The 21,589-nt window shown below is 44.3% G+C and overlaps 1 protein-coding gene across 3 annotated transcripts in view; it reads left to right on the top strand.

Annotated features, from left to right (window-relative positions):
- The window catches only part of LOC121569204 (5'-AMP-activated protein kinase subunit gamma-1), a 59,587-nt gene that overhangs the window by 6,784 nt on the left and 31,214 nt on the right, over window positions 1–21,589 (top strand). For all 3 annotated transcript variants that reach the window (XM_045221417.1, XM_045221416.1, XM_041879967.2), the window contains exons 2-4: window positions 15,717–15,934; window positions 18,089–18,140; window positions 21,332–21,441. In XM_045221417.1, coding sequence (XP_045077352.1) covers window positions 15,717–15,934; window positions 18,089–18,140; window positions 21,332–21,441 — 380 coding nt within the window. The remainder of the gene's footprint in view (window positions 1–15,716; window positions 15,935–18,088; window positions 18,141–21,331; window positions 21,442–21,589) is intronic.

Below are 21,589 nucleotides of genomic sequence, written 5' to 3'. Positions count from 1 at the left end.
GAAAATCTGTGGAGGGAGCTGAAGGTTCGAGTTGCCAAACGTCAGCCTCGAAACCTTAATGACTTGGAGAAGATCTGCAAAGAGGAGTGGGACAAAATCCCTCCTGAGATGTGTGCAAACCTGGTGGCTAACTACAAGAAACGTCTGACCTCTGTGATTGCCAACAAGGGTTTTGCCACCAAGTACTAGGTCATGTTTTGCAGAGGGGTCAAATACTTTTTTCCCTCACTGTAGATGGGAGGTGTTGAATGGAGCTGAAGGATGGGACTAATAACAACAGCTAATAACAATAAGATAACTAGTGTAAGACATGCTGTGTCCATAATAAGTATATAGGTTATATATTGTGAGCTTTTGTGAAAGAGCACAGTTAGAAAGATATGGCATATAGAAGCATACCAGATGGACATCATGGAAATGATCGGAGGAAGTTCAGGAGTAAAAACAAACAAAATATAATTAGTGACTGTGTCCATAAAATGTATATAGTATGTATAAGCATGAAGTAGAGGCCTAAGCATTGTTGTTCACTAGTTTACTCCAATTAGGGAGGGGAAGGTGGGGTTGGAAAGTAATAAAGGGAAATATATATATTTTAAAGGATATGTATGTATGTATATATGTATGTATGTGTTGTATGTATATATATATATGTGTATGTATGTGTGTATGTATGTATGTATATGTGTGTGTATGGATGCCAATAAACCACTGCGCCTGAGTGGCGCAGTGGTCTAAGGCACTGCATCGCAGTGCTAACTGTGCCACTAGAGATCCTGGTTCGAATCCAGGCTCTGCCACGACCGGGAGACTCATGGGCGGCGCACAATTGGCCCAGCGTCGTCCAGGGTAGGGGAGGGAATGGCCGGCAGGGATGTAGCTCAGTTGATAGAGCATGGCGTTTGCAACGCCAGGGTTGTGGGTTTGATTCCCACGGGGGGCCAGTATAAAAAAAATATGTATTCACTAACTGTAAGTCGCTCTGGATAAGAGCGTCTGCTAAATGACTAAAATGTAAATGTAAAATGTGTATATATATATATATATATATATATATATATATATATATATATATATATATATATATTTTGTGATGTCACGAGAGGCTGTGTCCTGGAGGGACGTTACATCCCCTGAGGTGGCTGCAAACCCAGACAGCTATGGCTCCATCTGCTGGTATGGTCGGGAACTCCACCCCTCTATGGCCAATCTTCCCACGCAGCTGAAACAAATGAGGAGCTGATGAGCTGAAGGTTTGGGAAGGGAAGAGACACAGTCTCCAACCTGGGCTCTCTGGAGGACAAGAGTGCTGCACGTCCACTTCCATGAGGAATATAAGGATTTGGAGATACTTACCTTTGGGAAATACTCACCTTTGGATATATGCACCTGTGGAAATACGTGAGAGACATTTGGAAGGACTTTTTGCTGGGTTGGCCACTAGCTGCAACGTGGACTACAGTAAGGCTGGGGAAAAGTTATCTGAGCGAGTGAGAATTATGATTTTGGATGTGGAAGAGACATCCCTGAACTGTTAACCCTTAAAGAGCCACAAGAGAACAGAATTGTTATATTTTCGTTAATTTCCCAAGACCTATAATAAAATCCTTGTTTTGTTTGAACCTTGTCTCCTTGCACTACTTGAGCAATCCCGCTGAAAGCTGTGTAGCCTCTCGTGACGTCACAGATGGTGGAGAATACGGGCACGCTCAAGCGTTAATAGTGCATGTCAGAGGAGGATACCGAAGGTTTGATCACCCAGTTTTCCAAGTTGGCCGTAGGCTCCCCGCCGACTGAAATGGAGGACATATTGAAAGCCCTTGTTGCTGGCCAGCAAGCCCAGATGCAAGCAAACGTGGCTCTCTTGGAGGAGCAAAAGAAAGCCAACCTTCTGAAGGCAGAGGAATTGCAGTTGCAGAGACAGAGGGTGGTCCAAAATACCCGCCCAATAAAGGCAAGTGACTTTATATCTAAGATGGGAGCTACCGATGACATTGAGGCATACCTGCATGCATTTGAGGCCACGGCCACTAGGGAAGCCTGGCCCAAGCAACAGTGGGTTGGTCTGTTAGCCCCCTTTCTAACCGGGGAATCGCTGAATGCTGTCCGGGACCTGGGCCCTGACCAGGTTACTGACTATGATGCCCTGAAGTCTGAGATCCTCAGCAGATATGGACTCACAAAGTTTGGTATGGCCCAGCGCTTTCACAGCTGGACCTTCCAACCAGACCAACCTCCTCGGGCGCAGATGCATGAACTTGTCCGAATCGCAAGGAAATGGCTGGATCCGCAGAGGAATACAGCAGCGGCGGTGGTGGAGGCCGTTGTGGTGGATCGTTACCTACGCGCCCTGCCTTATGAGGCAAAACGGTTCCTCAGTCAACAGGCCTTGACCACGGCTGATCTGACTCTGGAAGCTGTGGAAAAGTACCAGGCCACAGCGGAGATGCTGAATGCTTCCCGAAAAGACCCCAGGAGTGCGGCCCCACCACAAATGGGAAGAACCCCGTCCAAAGGACCCCAAGGTCTCGAACCCAGCCACGTCAGGACTTATCCCGGCTCCAGGGGGAGCCAGAAACCAGGCGGGTCCAAGAAGAGTACACCAGGAGGGGGAAACTCGACAGTGTTACCGGTGTGGGGAGATGGGACATATCTCCTGGCAGTGTGGGAAACCAGCCGAGGAACCTATGCCCACTGCGGAGTCCTCCAGCTCAGCACCCACACACCGTTTTGCCTCGCTCTTGGGAGTCGTAGATGGCGGCCCAGATCGACCCCCCACCTGCCCGGTAACTGTGAATCACCATGATGTGGAGGCCTTACTGGATTCTGGTAGCCGGGCCACCCTGGTGCGTAAGGATTTGGTGGGCCCAACGTGTCTGACCCCGGGGAAAGTCATCCCAGTTTCCTGTGTCCATGGGGACACCAGAGAATACCCCATTACTGAACTTACAATGACCAGCACACGGGGAACCATACACACGACGGCGGGGGTGGTTGATTCCCTCCCCGTCCCTGTCCTAATTGGACGAGACTGCCCAGCCTTTTACCCACTCTGGAGAGAGTCTCAGGAGAGGATAACCCGAGTACCTCGGAAACGGAGAGGCAAGACTCATGCTGGGAAGGCTCCGGTGCAATCCTCCGAATTACTCACTCCCGCCCGGGCTCTGATAGGGATGGCAGGTGCCCAGACCGACACAGAGACGGAGCTACAGAATCTGGACAAAGAACTGTCTGGTCTGAAGGGGACCGCTGAGAGGTATCGTTTGTTAAAGCAACAGTTAGACATGAAGACAGAAGAGTTAGATATCCTCCAGGCTAAACTCCAACAGAGCTCCTTCCATAAGCAACAGGAGGAGCTGGAGAGGCTGCGCAGGACCATCGAGGAGTGTGAGGAGACCCTGCGCAGTAGTAAGGAGGTCCAGAAGAAGGCAGAGGAGAAGTACAAGGTGTTGGAGAACAAGATGAAGAATGCGGAGGCAGAGAGAGAGAAGGAACTGAAAGCTGCTCAACAGAAGCTAAACTCTGCTAAAACCAAGGCTGATGCGTTCAGTAAGAAACTCAAGGAGAGACAACAGGAGGCTGAGTCCCTGGTCCTAGAGGTGGAGGAGTTGAAGAGAGAGCAGGCTGGCAAGCACCACGGCAATGCGGACGCCCTCTCCCGGCGTGATGCCTTCTTCGCTGCCTTTACCCCGACGAGGACGTCGGTCCCGAGGAGGGGGGATGTGTGATGTCACGAGAGGCTGTGTCCTGGAGGGACGTTACATCCCCCTGAGGTGGCTGCAAACCCAGACAGCTATGGCTCCATCTGCTGGTATGGTCGGGAACTCCACCCCTCTATGGCCAATCTTCCCACGCAGCTGAAACAAATGAGGAGCTGATGAGCTGAAGGTTTGGGAAGGGAAGAGACACAGTCTCCAACCTGGGCTCTCTGGAGGACAAGAGTGCTGCACGTCCACTTCCATGAGGAATATAAGGATTTGGAGATACTTACCTTTGGGAAATACTCACCTTTGGATATATGCACCTGTGGAAATACGTGAGAGACATTTGGAAGGACTTTTTGCTGGGTTGGCCACTAGCTGCAACGTGGACTACAGTAAGGCTGGGGAAAAGTTATCTGAGCGAGTGAGAATTATGATTTTGGATGTGGAAGAGACATCCCTGAACTGTTAACCCTTAAAGAGCCACAAGAGAACAGAATTGTTATATTTTCGTTAATTTCCCAAGACCTATAATAAAATCCTTGTTTTGTTTGAACCTTGTCTCCTTGCACTACTTGAGCAATCCCGCTGAAAGCTGTGTAGCCTCTCGTGACGTCACAATATATATATATATATATACACACACACACAGAGGGAAAAAAGTATTTGATCCCCTACTGATTTTGTACGTTTGCCCACTGACAAAGAAATTATCAGTCTATAATTTTAATGGTAGGTTTATTTGAACAGTGAGAGACAGAATAACAACAAAAAAATCCAGAAAAACGCATGTCAAAAATGTTATAAATTGATTTGCATTTTAATGAGGGAAATAGGTATTTGACCCACTCTCAATCAGAAAGATTTCTGCCTCCCAGGTGTCTTTTATACAGGTAACGAGCTGAGATTAGGAGCACACTCTTAAAGGGAGTGCTCCTAATCTCAGCTGGTTACCTGTATAAAAGACACCTGTCCACAGAAGCAATCATTCAATCAGATTCCAAACTCTCCACCATGGCCAAGACCAAAGAGCTCTCCAGTGATTTCAGGGACAAAATTGTAGACCTGCACAAGGCTGGAATGGGCTACAAGACCATCGCCAAGCAGCTTGGTGAGAAGGTGACAACAGTTGGTGCGATTATTCGCAAATGGAAGACACACAAAATAACTGTCAATGTCCCTCGGCCTGGGGCCCCATGCAAGATCTCACCTTGTGGAGTTGCAATGATCATGAGAACGGTGAGGAATCAGCCCAGAACTACACGGGAGGATATTTTCAATGATCTCAAGGCAGCTGGGACCATAGTCACCAAGAAAACAATTGGTAACACACTACGCCGTGAAGGACTGAAATCCTGCAGCGCCCGCAAAGTCCCCCTGCTCAAGAAAGCACATATACAGGCCCGTCTGAAGTTTGCCAATGAACATTACATTTACATTTTACATTTTAGTCATTTAGCAGACGCTCTTATCCAGAGCGACTTACAGGAGCAATTATGGTTAAGTGCCTTGCTCAAGGGCACATCGACAGATTTTTCACCTAGTCGGCTCGGGGATTAGAACCAGCGACCTTTCGGTTACTGGCACAAAGCTCTTAACCACTAAGCTACCTGCCGCCCCAACATCTGAATGATTCAGAGGAGAACTGGGTGAAAGTGTTGTGGTCAGATGAGACCAAAATCGAGCTCTTTGGCATCAACTCAACTCGCTGTGTTTGGAGGAGGAGGAATGCTGCCTATGACCCCATCCCCACCGTCAAACATGGAGGTGGAAACATTATGCTTTGGGGGTGTTTTTCTGCTAAGGGGACAGGACAACCTCACCGCATCAAAGGGACGATGGACGGGACCATGTACCGTCAAATCTTGGGTGAGAACCTCCTTCCCTCAGCCAGGGCATTGAAAATGGGTCGTGGGTGGGTATTCCAGCATGACAATGATCCAAAACACACGGCCAAGGCAACAAAGGAGTGGCTCAAGAAGAAGCACATTAAGGTCCTGGAGTGGCCTAGCCAGTCTCCAGACCTTAATCCCATAGAAAATCTGTGGAGGGAGCTGAAGGTTCGAGTTGCCAAATGTCAGCCTCGAAACCTTAATGACTTGGAGAAGATCTGCAAAGAGGTGTGGGACAAAATCCCTCCTGAGATGTGTGCAAATCTGGTGGCCAACTACAAGAAACGTCTGACCTCTGTGATTGCCAACAAGGGTTTTGCCACCAAGTACTAAGTCATGTTTTGCAGAGGGGTCAAATACTTATTTCCCTCATTAAAATGCAAATCAATTTATAACATTTTTGACATGTTTTTCTGGATTGTTTTGTTGTTATTCTGTCTCTCACTGTTCAAATAAACCTACCATTAAAATTATAGACTGATCATGTCTTTGTCAGTGGGCAAACGTACAAAATCAGCAAGGGATCAAATACTTTTTTCCCTCACTGTACATGCAGACAGGCATGCAGGCAGGCAGACAGACAGACAGACAAACAGACAGACAAACAGTCAGACAGATAGACAGGCTGTGAAGTAATGGTTGCTGACTGGAACCAATAGGCCTTGTTGATGAGGTTCAAAGTGGTGCAAGGGGAGGCGAGGGGGAAGGTTAATAGATCTGACATGAGGGCGTGCAAAGGTCGCGAGCGCTCTCACTAGACGGAAGGCTTCAGAAAGACAGTTGAGAAAGATAAAGAGTGAGTCCGCAATCCTGTTTTCCTTTCTATGTGAAACATTGTATATGGAATTCCCTTTACTCAACGCAGCCTGCTGGCTATGCTCAATCTGTTCAAACTCACAAACAACAATGTTTCTGTTCGAGTGAGCATTTGAACATATAGCTTTTCCCCCACATCCTACCATCACACATTAATACTTTATTGGCATCCATTCAGGGGGAGTTTTCTGTGTTGACAGTGAGCGTTAACCAAAACTGTAATCCGAGCAAAAGTAATCATCGAGTTACCCCCTTGGCTTGTATTGTTGATGTAACACCTACGTGAGAATGCTATTCATTGACTACGGCTCAGCATTCAACACCATAGTGCCCTCAAAGCTCATCACTAAGCTAAGGATCCTGGGACTAAACACCTCCCTCTGCAACTGGATCCTGGACTTCCTGACGGGCCGCCCCCAGGTGGTAAGGGTAGGTAACAACACATCTGCCACACTGATCCTCAACACGGGGGCCCCTCAGGGGTGCGTGCTCAGTCCCCTCCTGTACTCCCTGTTCACCCATGACTGCATGGCCAGGCACGACTCCAACACCATCATTAAATTTGCCGACGACACAACAGTGGTAGGCCTGATCACCGACAACGATGAGACAGCCTATAGGGAGGAGGTCAGAGACCTGGCCGTGTGGTGCCAGGATAACAACCTCTCCCTCAACGTGACCAAGACAAAGGAGATGATTGTGGACTACAGGAAAAAAAAAGAGGACTGAGCACGCCCCCATTCTCATCGACGGGGCTGTAGTGGAACAGGTTGAGAGCTTCAAGTTCCTTGGTGTCCACATCACCAACGAACTATCATGGTCCAAACACACCAAGACAGTCGTGAAGAGGGCACGACAAAGCCTATTCCCCCACAGGAGACTGAAAATATTTGGCATGGGTCCTCAGATCCTCAAAAAATTCTACAGCTGCACCATCGAGAGCATCCTGACTGGTTGCATCACCGCCTGGTATGGCAACTGCTTGGCCTCCGACCGCAAGGCACTACAGAGGGTAGTGCGTACGGCCCAGTACATCACTGGGGCCAAGCTTCCTGCCATCCAGGACCTCTATACCAGGGGGTGTCAGAGGAAGGCCCTCAAAATTGTCAAAGACTCCAGCCACCCTAGTCATAGACTGTCCTCTCTGCTACCGCACGGCAAGCGGTACCGGAGTGCCAAGTCTAGGTCCATAAGACTCCTGAACAGCTAATCATGGCTACCCGGACTATTTGCACTGCCCCCCCACCCCATCCTTTTACGCTGCTGCTACTCTGTTAATTATTTATGCATAGTCACTTTAACTCTACCCACATGTACATATTACTTCAACTACCCGGTGCCCCCGCACATTGACTCTGCACCGGTACCCCCCTGTATATATACCCTCCCTACTGTTATTTTATTTTACATCTGCTCTTTTTTTCTCAACACTTACTTTTTTGTTAAAAAATAAATGCACTGTTGGTTAAGGGCTGTAAGTAAGCATTTCACTGTAATGTCTGCACCTGTTGTATTCGGCGCATGTGGCCAATAAAATTTGATTTGATTTAATTACAGTGAGGGAAAAAAGTATTTGATCCCCTGCTGATTTTGTACGTTTGCCCACTGACAAAGACATGATCAGTCTATAATTTTAATGGTAGGTTTATTTGAACAGTGAGAGACAGAATAACAACAACAAAAATCCAGAAAAACGCATGTAAAAAATGTTATAAAATTATTTGCATTTTAATGAGGGAAATAAGTATTTGACCTCTCTGCAAAACATGACTTAGTACTTGGTGGAAAAACCCTTGTTGGCAATCACAGAGGTCAGACGTTTCTTGTAGTTGGCCACCAGGTTTGCACACATCTCAGGAGGGATTTTGTCCCACTCCTCTTTGCAGATCTTCTCCAAGTCATTAAGGTTTTGAGGCTGACGTTTGGCAACTCGAACCTTCAGCTCCCTCCACAGATTTTCTATGGGATTAAGGTCTGGAGACTGGCTAGGCCACTCCAGGACCTTAATGTGCTTCTTCTTGAGCCACTCCTTTGTTGCCTTGGCCTTGTGTTTTGGGTCATTGTCATGCTGGAATACCCATCCACGACCCATTTTCAATGCCCTGGCTGAGGGAAGAAGGTTCTCACCCAAGATTTGACGGTACATGGCCCCGTCCATCGTCCCTTTGATGTGGTGAAGTTGTCCTGTCCCCTTAGCAGAAAAACACCCCCAAAGCATAATGTTTCCACCTCCATTTTTGATGGTGGGGATGGTGTTCTTGGGGTCATAGGCAGCATTCCTCCTCCTCCAAACACGGCAAGTTGAGTTGATGCCAAAGAGCTCGATTTTGGTCTCATCTGACCACAACACTTTCACCCAGTTCTCCTCTGAATCATTCAGATGTTCATTGGCAAACTTCAGACGGGCCTGTATATGTGCTTTCTTGAGCAGGGGGACCTTGCGGGCGCTGCAGGATTTCAGTTCTTCACGGCTTGGTGTGTTACCAATTGACAAGATCCTCCCGTGTAGTTCTGGGTTGATTCCTCACTGTTCTCATGATCATTGCAACTCCACGAGGTGAGATCTTGCATGGAGCCCCAAGCCGAGGGAGATTGACAGTTATTTTGTGTTTCTTCCATTTGCGAATAATCGCACCAACTGTTGTCACCTTCTCACCAAGCTGCTTGGCGATGGTCTTGTAGCCCATTCCAGCCTTGTGTAGGTCTACAATCTTGTCCCTGACATCCTTGGAGAGCTCTTTGGTCTTGGCCATGGTGGAGAGTTTGGAATCTGATTGATTGATTGCTTCTGTGGACAGGTGTCTTTTATACAGGTAACAAGCTGAGATTAGGAGCACTCCCTTTAAGAGTGTGCTCCTAATCTCAGCTCGTTACCTGTATAAAAGACACCTGGGAGTCAGAAATCTTTCTGATTGAGAGGGGGTCAAATACTTATTTCCCTCATGAAAATGCAAATCAATTTATAACATTTTTGACATGCGTTTTTCTGGATTTTTTTGTTGTTATTCTGTCTCTCACTGTTCAAATAAACCTACCATTAAAATTATAGACTGATCATTTCTTTGTCAGTGGTCAAATGTACAAAATCAGCAGGGGATCAAATACTTTTTTCCCTCACTGTAGAAAAATATATAATTTAGCGCTGGTCTGATGCATGCATCTCTAACCTAGTTAGCTGAGAGTGATCTTACTGTGAGCTCAAAGGACTGTGAGAGACATCATATTTGCCAAAAGTGGTTCAGCCTTTTTAAATGAGATTTGGATGATGTATTGTCTTGCAGAGGACAAAGCAGAATCTGCTTTAGAAGAATATTGTTCATCCGGCCAGAATATTGTTCAGAATATTGATTTTGACTTCTAAGAGATCATTTACACTTAAAGGAAAATACCACTCAAAAAATATATTTTAGAGGACTAATGAAACAAATACCAAAAGATAGTTTTTTGCTGGAATTTTCCTTTAATACATCACAAGAAGTTCTCATTTACATGATTCATGCAGTTTATCCAAAACTCTTTGAAATAGTTACACTCCTGACTTTATGGAGAAGGCTATTATGACCTTAAGAGTATTCCAAAATATCATTAGTTACATAGCTAAAATGTGGGTAGACAAACATTTGATTTTGGTGTGTCTCCCTCCCTCCATCCCTCTCCTCATAATGCTTGCTTCCAGCCTGGGAAGCTGTGTATACTGGTCCACAGCCTATTGGCTTTAAAAGGAACCTCTCCTGTTCCTCTTGCAGTTGTGTGTAGCACTGACCGAGAGAATGAATGGCTTGGTGTAGGACAAAGTGATGTCCAGTCTGCTGTGTTAATGGGGTTTTAATGCCTTCCTGCTCACCAATGGAGTTTACTACTAATGCATTCTCCATAGAGCTCAGACAGCTCTGTGAATCAATCTCTAGGGTTCCAGCAGATGTTTGGAAAGCTAATGGCATGGCTTAAATAGTATGTAGGAAATTACATATTTATTTATTCATTGACGCAAGATCATACACACACACACACTCTTACAGGTTTCACATTAGACCTCATTGTCATGCCGTTCACGTCTTCCACTGGGGAGGACTACATTTCACCTTACAGTACCTAGCTGTATTTCACCCTACAGTAGCTAGCTGTATTTCACCCTACAGTACCTAGCTGTATTTCACCCTACAGTACCTAGCTGTATTTCACCCTACAGTACCTAGCTGTATTTCACCCTACAGTACCTAGCTGTATTTCACCCTACAGTACCTAGCCGTATTTCACCCTACAGTACCTAGCCGTATTTTTCACCCTACAGTACCTAGCCGTATTTTTCACCCTACAGTACCTAGCCGTATTTTTCACCCTACAATACCTACCCGTATTTCACCCTGCAGTACCTAGACGTATTTCACCCTGCAATACCTAGCCGTATTTCACCCTGCAGTAACTAACAGTATTTCACCCTGCAGTAACTAGCCGTATTTCACCCTGCAGTAACTAGCCGTATTTCACCCTGCAGTAACTAGCCGTATTTCACCCTGCAGTAACTAGCCGTATTTCACCCTGCAGTACCTAGCCGTATTTCACCCTGCAGTAACTAGCCGTATTTCACCCTGCAGTACCTAGCCGTATTTCACCCTGCAGTACCTAGCCGTATTTCACCCTGTAGTACCTAGCCGTATTTCACCCTGCAGTACCTAGCCGTATTTCACCCTGCAGTACCTAGCCGTATTTCACCCTACAGTAACTAGCCGTATTTCACCCCACAGTAACTAGCCGTATTTCACCCTACAGTACCTAGCCGTATTTGACCCTACAGTACCTTGCCGTATTTCACCCTACAGTACCTAGCCGTATTTCACCCTACAGAACCTACCCGTATTTCACCCTACAGTACCTACCCGTTTGGGAACTCTGATTTGGTCAATTTGTTTTGTTTTTGTTTGTTACGATGGTTTCAGGCAGTTTGTTTCGAGAGCATTTTTTGGGGGGGTAGATGGAAGTGTCACTCCTGGAGTTTGGCCTTGTGACCCCAATTCTGTGTTCCAATGAACAAACCAGATCCTAATCCTATCATTTATAATAAAACATGAATATGAATCTACTAATCCAAGGCAAGTAGAGTGTGGAATGGAGCGGTATTATCATTTACTGTCAAATATTCAGTGACGAGTGCCAGATGTGCAGGGCTTGCATTTTTTCCCAGAGAAGCCTGTAAGCGCACGCAATGGAAAATGTTTTGCAACAGAAAAGGAAAACAAGCGTTTCTTATTGGACAAGACCAGGTAGTCTTGTCCGTTCTCTTTCGCTTGGAGCCCAATAAACACGACCCAGGGAATGGCAGTATAAAAAAGCATTGGGTATGAAACGAGGCAGATAAAGCCTTTGCACTCTGGTAAAGTGGTCGGCTTGACGCCTCCCCAACGAATCCTGCAGCAAAAGGAAATTTGAATTATTATGTGGAATATAATTAATTGACTTTTTTGTAGGGGTTGATTTCATTTTTTGTAAGGGAAAATTCGAAGTGGGAATTACAAACTTCAGTAGCCTTTTTAAACCTCAAATACACTACAAGTTTAAAGATGCACTATGCAGAAATCGCTCCGTCATTTTCTGGATGCTGAAATTGTAATAGTTTGCTTAATTTTAGTTTATGTGGCAAAACAAACAAGTATAGTGTATATACACTCTGGGTCTTCCTCTCCTGTGGCGGTCCTCATGAGAGCCAGTTTCATCATAGCGCTTGATGGTTTTTGCGACTGCACTTGAATAAACGTTCAAAGTTCTTGAAATGTTCTGTATTGACTGACGTTTCTCTTTGCTTATTTGAGCTGTTCTTGCCATAATATGGACTTGGTCTTTTACCAAATAGGGCTTTTATTCTACAATGTAAGAAATAGTAAAAATAAAGAAAAACCCTTGAATGAGTAGGTGTGTCCAAACTTTTGACTGGTACTGTCAAAAGTTTTGACACACCTACTCATTCAAGGGTTTTTCTTTATTTTTACTATTTCTTACATTGTAGAATAACTATGAAAACACATATGGAAACATGTAGTAAGCAAAAAAAAGTGTAAAACAAATCAAAATATATTTTATATTTCAGATTCTTCAAATAGCCACCTTTTGCCTTGATGACAGCTTTGCACACTCTTGGCATTCTCTCAACCAGCTTCACCTGGATGCTTTTCCAACAGTCTTGAAGGAGTTCCCACATATGCTGAGCACTTGTTGGCTGCTTTTCCTTCACTCTGCGGTCCGACTCATCCCAAACCATCTCAACTGGGTGGAGGTCGGGGGATTGTGGAGGCCTGGGGATTGTGGAGGCCAGGTCATCTGATGCAGCACTCCATCACTTTCCTTCTTGGTAAAATAGCCCTTACACAGCCTGGAGGTGTGTTGGGTCATTGTCCTGTTGAAAAACAAATGATAGTCCCACTAAGCCCAAACCAGATGGGATGGCGTATCAATGCAGAATGCTGTGGTAACCATGCGGGTTAATTGTGCCTTGAATTCTAAATAAATCACAGACAGTGTCACTAGCAAAGCACCCCCACACCATAACACCTCCTCCTCCATGCTTTACAGTGGGAAATACACATGCGGAGATCATCCGTTCACCCACACCGTGTCTCACAAAGACACGGCGGTTGGAACCAAAAATCTCCAATTTGGACTCCAGACCAAAGGACAAATTTCCAATGGACAAATTTTTCTAATGTCCAAGCAAGTCTCTTCTTCTTATTGGTGTCCTTTAGTAGTGGTTTCTTTGCAGACATTTGACCATGAAGGCCTGATTTCACACAGTCTCGTCTGAACAGTTGATGTTGAGATGTGTCTGTTACTTGAACTCTGTGAAGCATTTATTTGGGCTGCAATTTCTGAGGCTGGTAACTCTAATGAACTTATCCTCTGCAGAAGAGGTAACTCTGGGTATTCCATTCCTGTGGCGGTCCTCATGAGAGCCAGTTTCATCATAGTGCTTGATGGTTTTTGCAACTGCACTTGAAGAAACTTTCAAAGTTCTTGACATTTTCTGGATTGACTGACCATGTCTTCAAGTAATGATGGACTTTCGTTTCTCTTTGCTTATTTGAGCTGTTCTTGCCATAATATGGACTTGGTCTTTTACCAAATAGGGCCATCTTCTGTATACCCCCCTACCTTGTCACAACACAACTGAATGGCTCAAGCACATTATGAAGGAAATAAATTCCACAAATTAAATTTTAAGAAGGCACACCTGTTAATTGAAATGCATTCCAGGTGACTATCTTATGAAGCTGGTTGAGAGAATGCCAAGAGTGTGCAAAGCTGTCATCAAGGCAAAGGGTGGCTATTTGAAGAATCTCAAATATATTTTGATTTGTTTAACACTTTTTTGGTTACTTCATGATTCCATATGTGTTATTTCATAGTTTATGTCTTCACTATTATTCTACAATGTAGAAAATAGTAAAAATAAAGAAAAACCCTTGAATGAGAAGGTGTTCTAAAACCTTTGACCGGTAGTGTATATATATACACTACCAGTCAAAAGTTTGTTGTATTGAGAATAAATTTGGCAGGGAACACGCAAAATAGCACCTTACAGTTCAAGACTCTTCTTTGAGTCATAAAAGTGCATTGAAATTACGTAGGAACTGTGCACACTTTGGAGAGGTACGTGGCCACTTGGAGACAACAGTTAGACCTTTCACTCAAATTTTTTTGTCTTACTGTATGTTGCACCTACCCCAGATTTTCCCATGAATATTCTTATGTTACTGAATGTATCCAGAGTATTTCCAGATTTCATTATTTACATGTACATTTGAGTCATTTAGCAGACGCTCTTATCCAGCGCGACTTACAGTTAGTGAGTGCATACATTTTTCATACTGGCCCCCCGTGGGAAACGAACCCACAACCCTGGTGTTGCAAGCACCATGCTCTACCAACTGGTCGTCCAGGGTAGGGGAGGAAATGGCCGGCAGGGATGTAGCTCAGTTGATAGAGCATGTTGTTTGCAACGCCAGGGTTGTGGGTTCACTAACTGTAAGTCGCTCTGGATAAGAGCGTCTGCTAAATGACTAAAATGTAAATGTTAATGTAACTGAGCTACAGGGGACCATTATCAACAAATGCGGCAAAGTACAGTAAATGTAAAATGCACATAAAATCAATAGTGTAATTTTTGGATTCAGTCTTGTGTCAGATTAAATGTTTTGTCCTCACCTTTAGTCTAATAATTTTCCCATAATCTCCAAACTGTTCCATTTTGATTGCTACCATAGTTATGCATATGTTTTCCATATTTCTTCTGTAAGAAACATTTCAATTTAGCCCTATCCATGTAGGCCAATTCCCACGAGTGTAAGGGGTTGAAAGTCTGGTTAAGTGCCTAGAGAGGACTGTATTGATTCTGCTTGGGCTCATCAAGGAAGATGTACTGCATCATCTGCATGTCAATAAGGTCCTGTTAGATTAGAACCGCTGGGAGTAAGAGTTGATTAGTGGTATCTACTCCCTGTAATATTCCTGTTTTGTTGGATAGCCAGAAAGGAGGATGTGTGTATGCCATGAATTTGATGAAAAGGTAACTAGTATAACAGTAGCTCATTAGTATAATATGGACTTTCTCATCGCACTTGACTGTTTAAATGGTGTGCCTGTCATTTCTTTTGAAACGTCTTCTTGAATATCTCTAAGGACTATGTTGTTATAAATTAAGATGTCTTTTGATCTAGCTCTGTCCTTTTGAATTCGAAGTTGAAAGGTGATCGTCCCTCCTGGCTTTGTTATAGTGTTCAAATGCTTGCTACAGCAATAAATGATCCTCTCTGTGTTTAAAAAAAATAACTTTCCAGCTATTTTTCGCCACGAAACTCCATTAGTGCTGATGCAGAGTTACATAATCTTCTCTTAATCTTCTGAATAACCTACAGGATGACTTTGACTGTATTGGTTGAATGAGTTCACAGTCGTGTTGCACATACCAGAATATTGCATACAAAAAAATATATAGAATTGACAGGAGAATCTGATTAACATGAGATACAGCATCTGTCTCACACCTCCAAGCTCTGTCCACATCACCAAAAGAATGTCTCAACTGGCAAAAAGGCAGCACTACAGGTTTATTCCCTATCTATCTTATTCTCAATCCTTGCTGAATGTTCAATCAGATAACACCCTATCTGTGGCTTCTTGCCTAGTGGCACACTGTATTTTCAGCCCAAGGATGCCCATCGCCCCTCAGACATGTTAGATTACAGCAGAAAGAGCCTCAGGTGTTTTTTATACTGAAAGTCTAATCAACCTCTTGTACCCGTTCTCCGTTTCTCCATAGCCTCCGGGATCTCCTCGCCCCCCTTGACTCCTCCGACGCAGGCCGCAAAGCAGCCGCCGGCGTTCCCGCTGGAGGCCTATCGGAGCGAGCCGGAGAGGCTGGAGGCACGGATGCGCTCCTACTCTTCCCCGCCGGACACCGGGCAGCGCTTCAGTCTACGCTGCTCCAAACCACCCATGACTCCCTCCGCCCCCATCGCTAACTCACGATCACAACCAGTGAGTACTACCCCACTGCTAAAACACTAGTTGAAATAGGGTGCATCTCAATAGTCTAAAGCAGATTCCTCTTCCACAACTGCACTGATCTGACCACACAGGATAGGCAAAAGCAATACTGCAATGGTTGGTTTTCACCTCTCCTTTCAGATCAGTGCAGATGAAGGAAAAGAGAAAAGGAGAGGAAGCCACTTCAGCCTATTGAGATTCACCTATTAAGTCAGTTCTGGTGGCTGGCCACTTCAGCCTATTGAGATTCACCTATAAAGTCAGTTCTGGTGGCTGGCCACTTCAGACTATTGAGATTCACCTATAAAGTCAGTTCTGGTGGCTGGCCACTTCAGACTATTGAGATTCACCTATAAAGTCAGTTCTGGTGGCTGGCTCCTCCCGTTATGCATGGTTGGGTGGTCCACACCACAGCTAGGCACATTAACATATGCATTTACATTTACATATTTTGTCGCTTCATGCAAATTATATTGTCATCCCTTTAACGTCCATCTAATTTTATATTTATCTAACTAACATAGAATACCAAGGAGATGCATTGTTTGATAGTGAATTTAGAGTCTGTTTTGTCTCTGTGACCCATGAGAACTACAACAGTATGCTGCTGGAATCTCTGCCCTTACTGTGCATCCTATCCCGCTGGGCACAGACATCAGTTCAATGTCTAGTTTGAGTTGTCAACTAATGTGAATTCAAAGTGAAATCAACAATACATTTCACAATGTCACTGGATTTAGGTTAAAAGTTGAGTAAAAAACAAAAAACGAAATGCCCTTATGTTGATGACTTTTTGCAAATCCAATCAGTTTTCCATGTTGATTCAATGTCATCACATAGATATTGGGGGGTTGAAATGATGTGGAAACAAAGTTGATCCAACCCGTTTTTGCGAAGTGGGATCCCTCTCTGTCGCTGCCAGGTGATGCACCGGTTTCACTCAGCTAGTGGAGAGACACTAGCCTGGTCCCTGATCTGTTTGTACTGTCTTGCAAACTTCTATGGTCATTGGCATGCTGTTTGGCATGGCAATGATCAGAGGAGTTGGCAAGATGGCTGGATGAGGCTAGAGAGCCACTGTATAACAACCACAATAGTAAACAACTTATATCTAGAGAAATCTCAAAGGTCTCATCTCTGTATCTCTCTCTCATGCATAACTTTGCACATTCCATACTTCACAGTTTAAATATTACATCGATAGGTCCAGCACCAAAGTTTTGATTGAGCATGGCACATTATAAATTGTGAAGTGTAACTCCGAAGAATGTGTCTTGTCATTTGCATACAATTTCATGAATCACTGAATTAACATTGTCTGCCTGGTATCTTAATTTGTAATCGGAGGACACTCAGTTCAGTTTTGTCTTGAAATTAGGCTAATCAAGAATATGTGAAAAATGTTAAACAATGCCTTCCTCTGCTTAGATGTCGCTTGCATCAACCAATGGTTGCGTGCCGCGTCATCGACTGACAGATTGCTAAAACATATGATGTGGTTAGCTGATATGTTCAATACCTATCCAGGCGTTGTAGGTTCTGGCAGGCGTCGGCAACGCCTGGGCAGAGGAGCGCGCCCATTGTATCTTTCACTGCGACTGCAGCAAACTGGAATGTTCCACTTTTACTTGAACAGGAGATTGGTAGCATGCATCCTGTTTTACGTCAAGCGTCGGCACGAAATTACGGGATGTAGGCTACCTGTGAACGCTCTCTAGTCTACTAAAATACGGTTACTCTACCCTTTTTACCAACACCGAGCAAGAAAGAAAAGACATGCGTCCATGAAAATCACCGGAGCCTTTTATGCGCGAAACGGTTGGACTGTGTTTCTCGTTTTCGTGTTGGCACCGCACAAGAAGAGAGGAGTTTCTCATGCCCGGCGACTGTCAAATCAGTAGCAGTTCGGAAGGCTAGTTGCAACTCGGGAAGGCTACATTTTATTAGCGAAGCTTTCTGCTTGTTACATTGTATCCACATTGTAGTTGACAACCGTTACTTTTTCTACGACCTACTAGTATTTCATAACAGACTGCGCCCCGGTCGCTGCTGCCCGCGTTGCCTGTGCAGGGTTGTGGAGTGAAAGAGGAGAGGGAGCGGGAGGAGTCAGTCGGTCAATTGACTACCTCTACTTCTTGTCCACAGGTCCACGGTTTAACTGAAGGCATGCTGGAGAAACTTGATCTAGAAGATGAAGGTAAGCCTCTTTGCAAACTTTTTGGACATTTATTTTCAACTAGTAGATCCGCAAACCCATTCATAACCTTTATTATGCCAATTGACAAGGTAATGCGTCAGCCAAATTGATCTGTGAATGATCTATGATATCTATGTAATTAGCCTAAGCTACAGTTCACGAAGGCGATGTAGCCCGTTGATTATTGGTCAATTGAGATCTCTGGAAAGTACATGATGCCTTCAAGTCATATGTCATGCCATCAACGCATTTAGTGGTCATTTTATTTTTGGCTAACCAATCCCACCCATCTAATGGATCATATTCCCATTATTCTAGTGGTGTAGCCTGATAATCAAAATATGGCATTTAAACAAACAAAAAAACTTTTTAGTGCATACATGTACTGCATTGTGAATATATCATAGGTGGAACCGAACTATATACCGTCTCTGTAGCCCATCATGTCAATGTATAGAAGCTTTAGTGGATGGGGACGAATGTCATTGTGAATGTGAAAGGGATATGTTAGGGGGGAACTTGTTTGCTGTTATCCCTGCTAACCTGTTGGCTGCCTCCCTCAGTCCAGCCACAATGTGATGTTGCAGCTTGGCAGCTGTCCCAGAGACAGTACAGCTGCAGCATGGATAGTGTTACCCCATAGCTTGACAGTGGTATGTTAATGAGTTTAGAATGCTGAATCCTAGTGTTTATACCAAATAGCATCTCAGCTTCGCTGTAAATACCTGATAAAATCTGAAATGCACTACAGAAGAGCTTGAACAAGGAGATATGATGGTGGATACTGACAGGGCAGTGCTATTCTGCCTTGAATAAGGGAGCTTCATCTAGATGTTTGTGAATATGACTGACTTCACCAGATGTGTTTACCATCTGACGTTAAATGAAATACCAATTACATTAAAAGTAGAACTAGAAAAAACAGCCATCATCTACCCACCTAGGCAGCTACCCTAAACTTTACATGGGACTGAAATATAATATGTATGCCACTTATCAGACGCACTTATCCAAAGTGACTTATAGTACAGTGAGTTCAGGTCACTTGACACGGTCTTCAACACATTGGGCAACATTTTCATGTTTAATCAGTAGCCTATTGAGTTGACAGGTTGTCAAATAAGAAATGATTAGATGAAAGCTATGCTGGCTATGCCCATTCATAGAGGTGCTATCTAGTGGTTGATTACTTAATAGTCCCCTGTAGCTCAGTTGGTAGAGCATGGCGCTTGCAACGCCAGGGTTGTGGGTTCGTTTCCCACGGGGGGCCAGTATGAAAATGTATGCACTCACTAACTGTAAGTCGCTCTGGGTAAGAGCGTCTGCTAAATGACTAAATGTAAAAATGTAATTACCTTTGGATGGGTAGAACTGCACAGACCTGAACACTATAATGTTACTATACCTTTAATTACAGAAAATACTTGTGAAATTATCATCATTGTACCATTATTACATAACATTCCATTCTAATGGAAATAGCCTAGATATACTCTGTAGAGGTTTACATAAAGGGATCAACACCAGACATCTGGGTTTTCACTAAATCCTATTTACACCATTTGTGGGTTTTTTCCCCCATTTTGTTTTTTAAGTTAAGCCACAAATATGAGACAATCATCATTCAGTAGGCTGTGAGATGGCAGGCTACTGCTGCCTTCTTTCAATGTTGGTAAAATGTGAATCATCAAGGCTCTTCAAAACAACAAACGGACCATTCTACAGTAATTCAATTCTCAGCATAGCCAACATGGCTGCTTGCCAGAGTGTCAAGCCTGTGCTCGGGTAAATCGAAATACTCAGACGCTCAGAGCAGTCTTACTAGGAGATTATTGGGGCTGTTTAGGTGGGGGTGTGATCGTGAGGCAATAGCTTTGGGCAGCAGCCATAGCCATTGTGTTAAGGGATTTTGGAAGTTGGTATGTGCATTGTGCGCTCTATAAAAGCTCTCTGTTTGATACCCTAACCTATAGTGGTTTAAGTTCCGAGGTTTCCCAGAGAACACACTCTCTATATTTTATTGATAACACAATACATATAAATGCTAAATTTTTTGCGAGGCCATTCTGACTACAGTAGGGTTGTCTTAAACCAGGTTGAGGTAGTCTCAATCAAATACATCTCGTTCCTCTCAGGTTTGTAAGGCTGCATTCTCCTGCTGCTCTGCATAGCAAAGGAGCAAAGTTTAACAGAGCTATTTAGGGATTGTTGGGTTGTGAACATCTAGGACAAAGCAGATGGAAGAGAGATTATCATGATTATTATTAGATTCATTTCAAGTGGCAAAACGTACATGGATATACAGTTGATTCACATTCCTTTTTAGGCGTTGACTGTGGTTTAGCAATGCTACATGCGGCATCGGGCTCGGATCCCCAGGTTGTGATATGTATGGTCCTGGGCTGTGACCATCGGCAGAGGTGTCGACACAGCTCCTTCACCCGTCATTAGAACCGACAGGGCGAAAGCCATGGGAGTGGAGCTGTCGGTCTTACGCATTGACCTGATACACCGACACAGACAGCGAGCCGCCACAGCAGCAGACGCAGGTGTACAGACGGCACAGCAGTTAGACGGCAGCGTCGGTACAAATCACGGGCAGAATGTCTGGCAACGTCCAGACGAAGTAGGCCAAATCGTCTAGACTCCTTGAGGAGACATTTTTGGGAGGGTGAGTGGGGAGCATGGCTGCTCCTTCCAACCACAGAACAATCGACTGCCCTGTTGTCTCGAGAGCTTAACAAAAAATATATGTTTAGTGTATCTGAATAGTACAGTGAGAATTACCATGGCAACCTGCCCTGGAGATTGAGTCAGACTAGTCAGCAATTAAAAAACTTCCAGTCTCTTAGTTCATTGAATATACCCTTTAAATTCAGGTCCTTTCAGAAGAAAGGCGATATCAGACACCGAGGATATCTCACACAACAATGTAGTGGTTTTGAGAGATTATATTTTGTAGCCAAATGAAAATGCCTGGGAAGTCATTTTCTCCATGTCTTCTTCAAAGAGAATATGGAACTGGGATGTGCATAGGGCAAACCATGAATCGGTGCATCCCTTTGACCTTCTCATTACTGGTCAAGGCATCAGGATGTCCATTGTTGTTCCATTCCTAGTATTTTGTTTATTAATGATTTCCAGGTAGAACATTGAATTAATGCTTGTGCATATATGTGCTTTACTTTCAGCTGTTGAAGAATCCGAAAGTGATATCTACATGCGCTTTATGAAGTCACACAAGTGCTACGACATTGTTCCTACCAGCTCTAAGCTTGTGGTTTTTGACACTACTCTGCAGGTAAGTGCTCTGTCTATTGAACATCTCATACTGTATAAAGACTTCTGTCGCAAAACATTGTTCTGTAGTCCCGCCTGCTAATAATGTTCTATCTAGACAGGTGGTCAATAGCAACATTTTGTATTTGTTGTTTTATCGACTGTAGTAA

This window comes from Coregonus clupeaformis, chromosome 7 (genome assembly GCF_020615455.1).
Source record: "Coregonus clupeaformis isolate EN_2021a chromosome 7, ASM2061545v1, whole genome shotgun sequence".
NCBI lineage: Eukaryota > Metazoa > Chordata > Actinopteri > Salmoniformes > Salmonidae > Coregonus > Coregonus clupeaformis.
The sequence above is the reverse complement of the archived record's forward strand: the minus strand, read 5'-3'. Positions and strand labels throughout refer to the sequence as shown.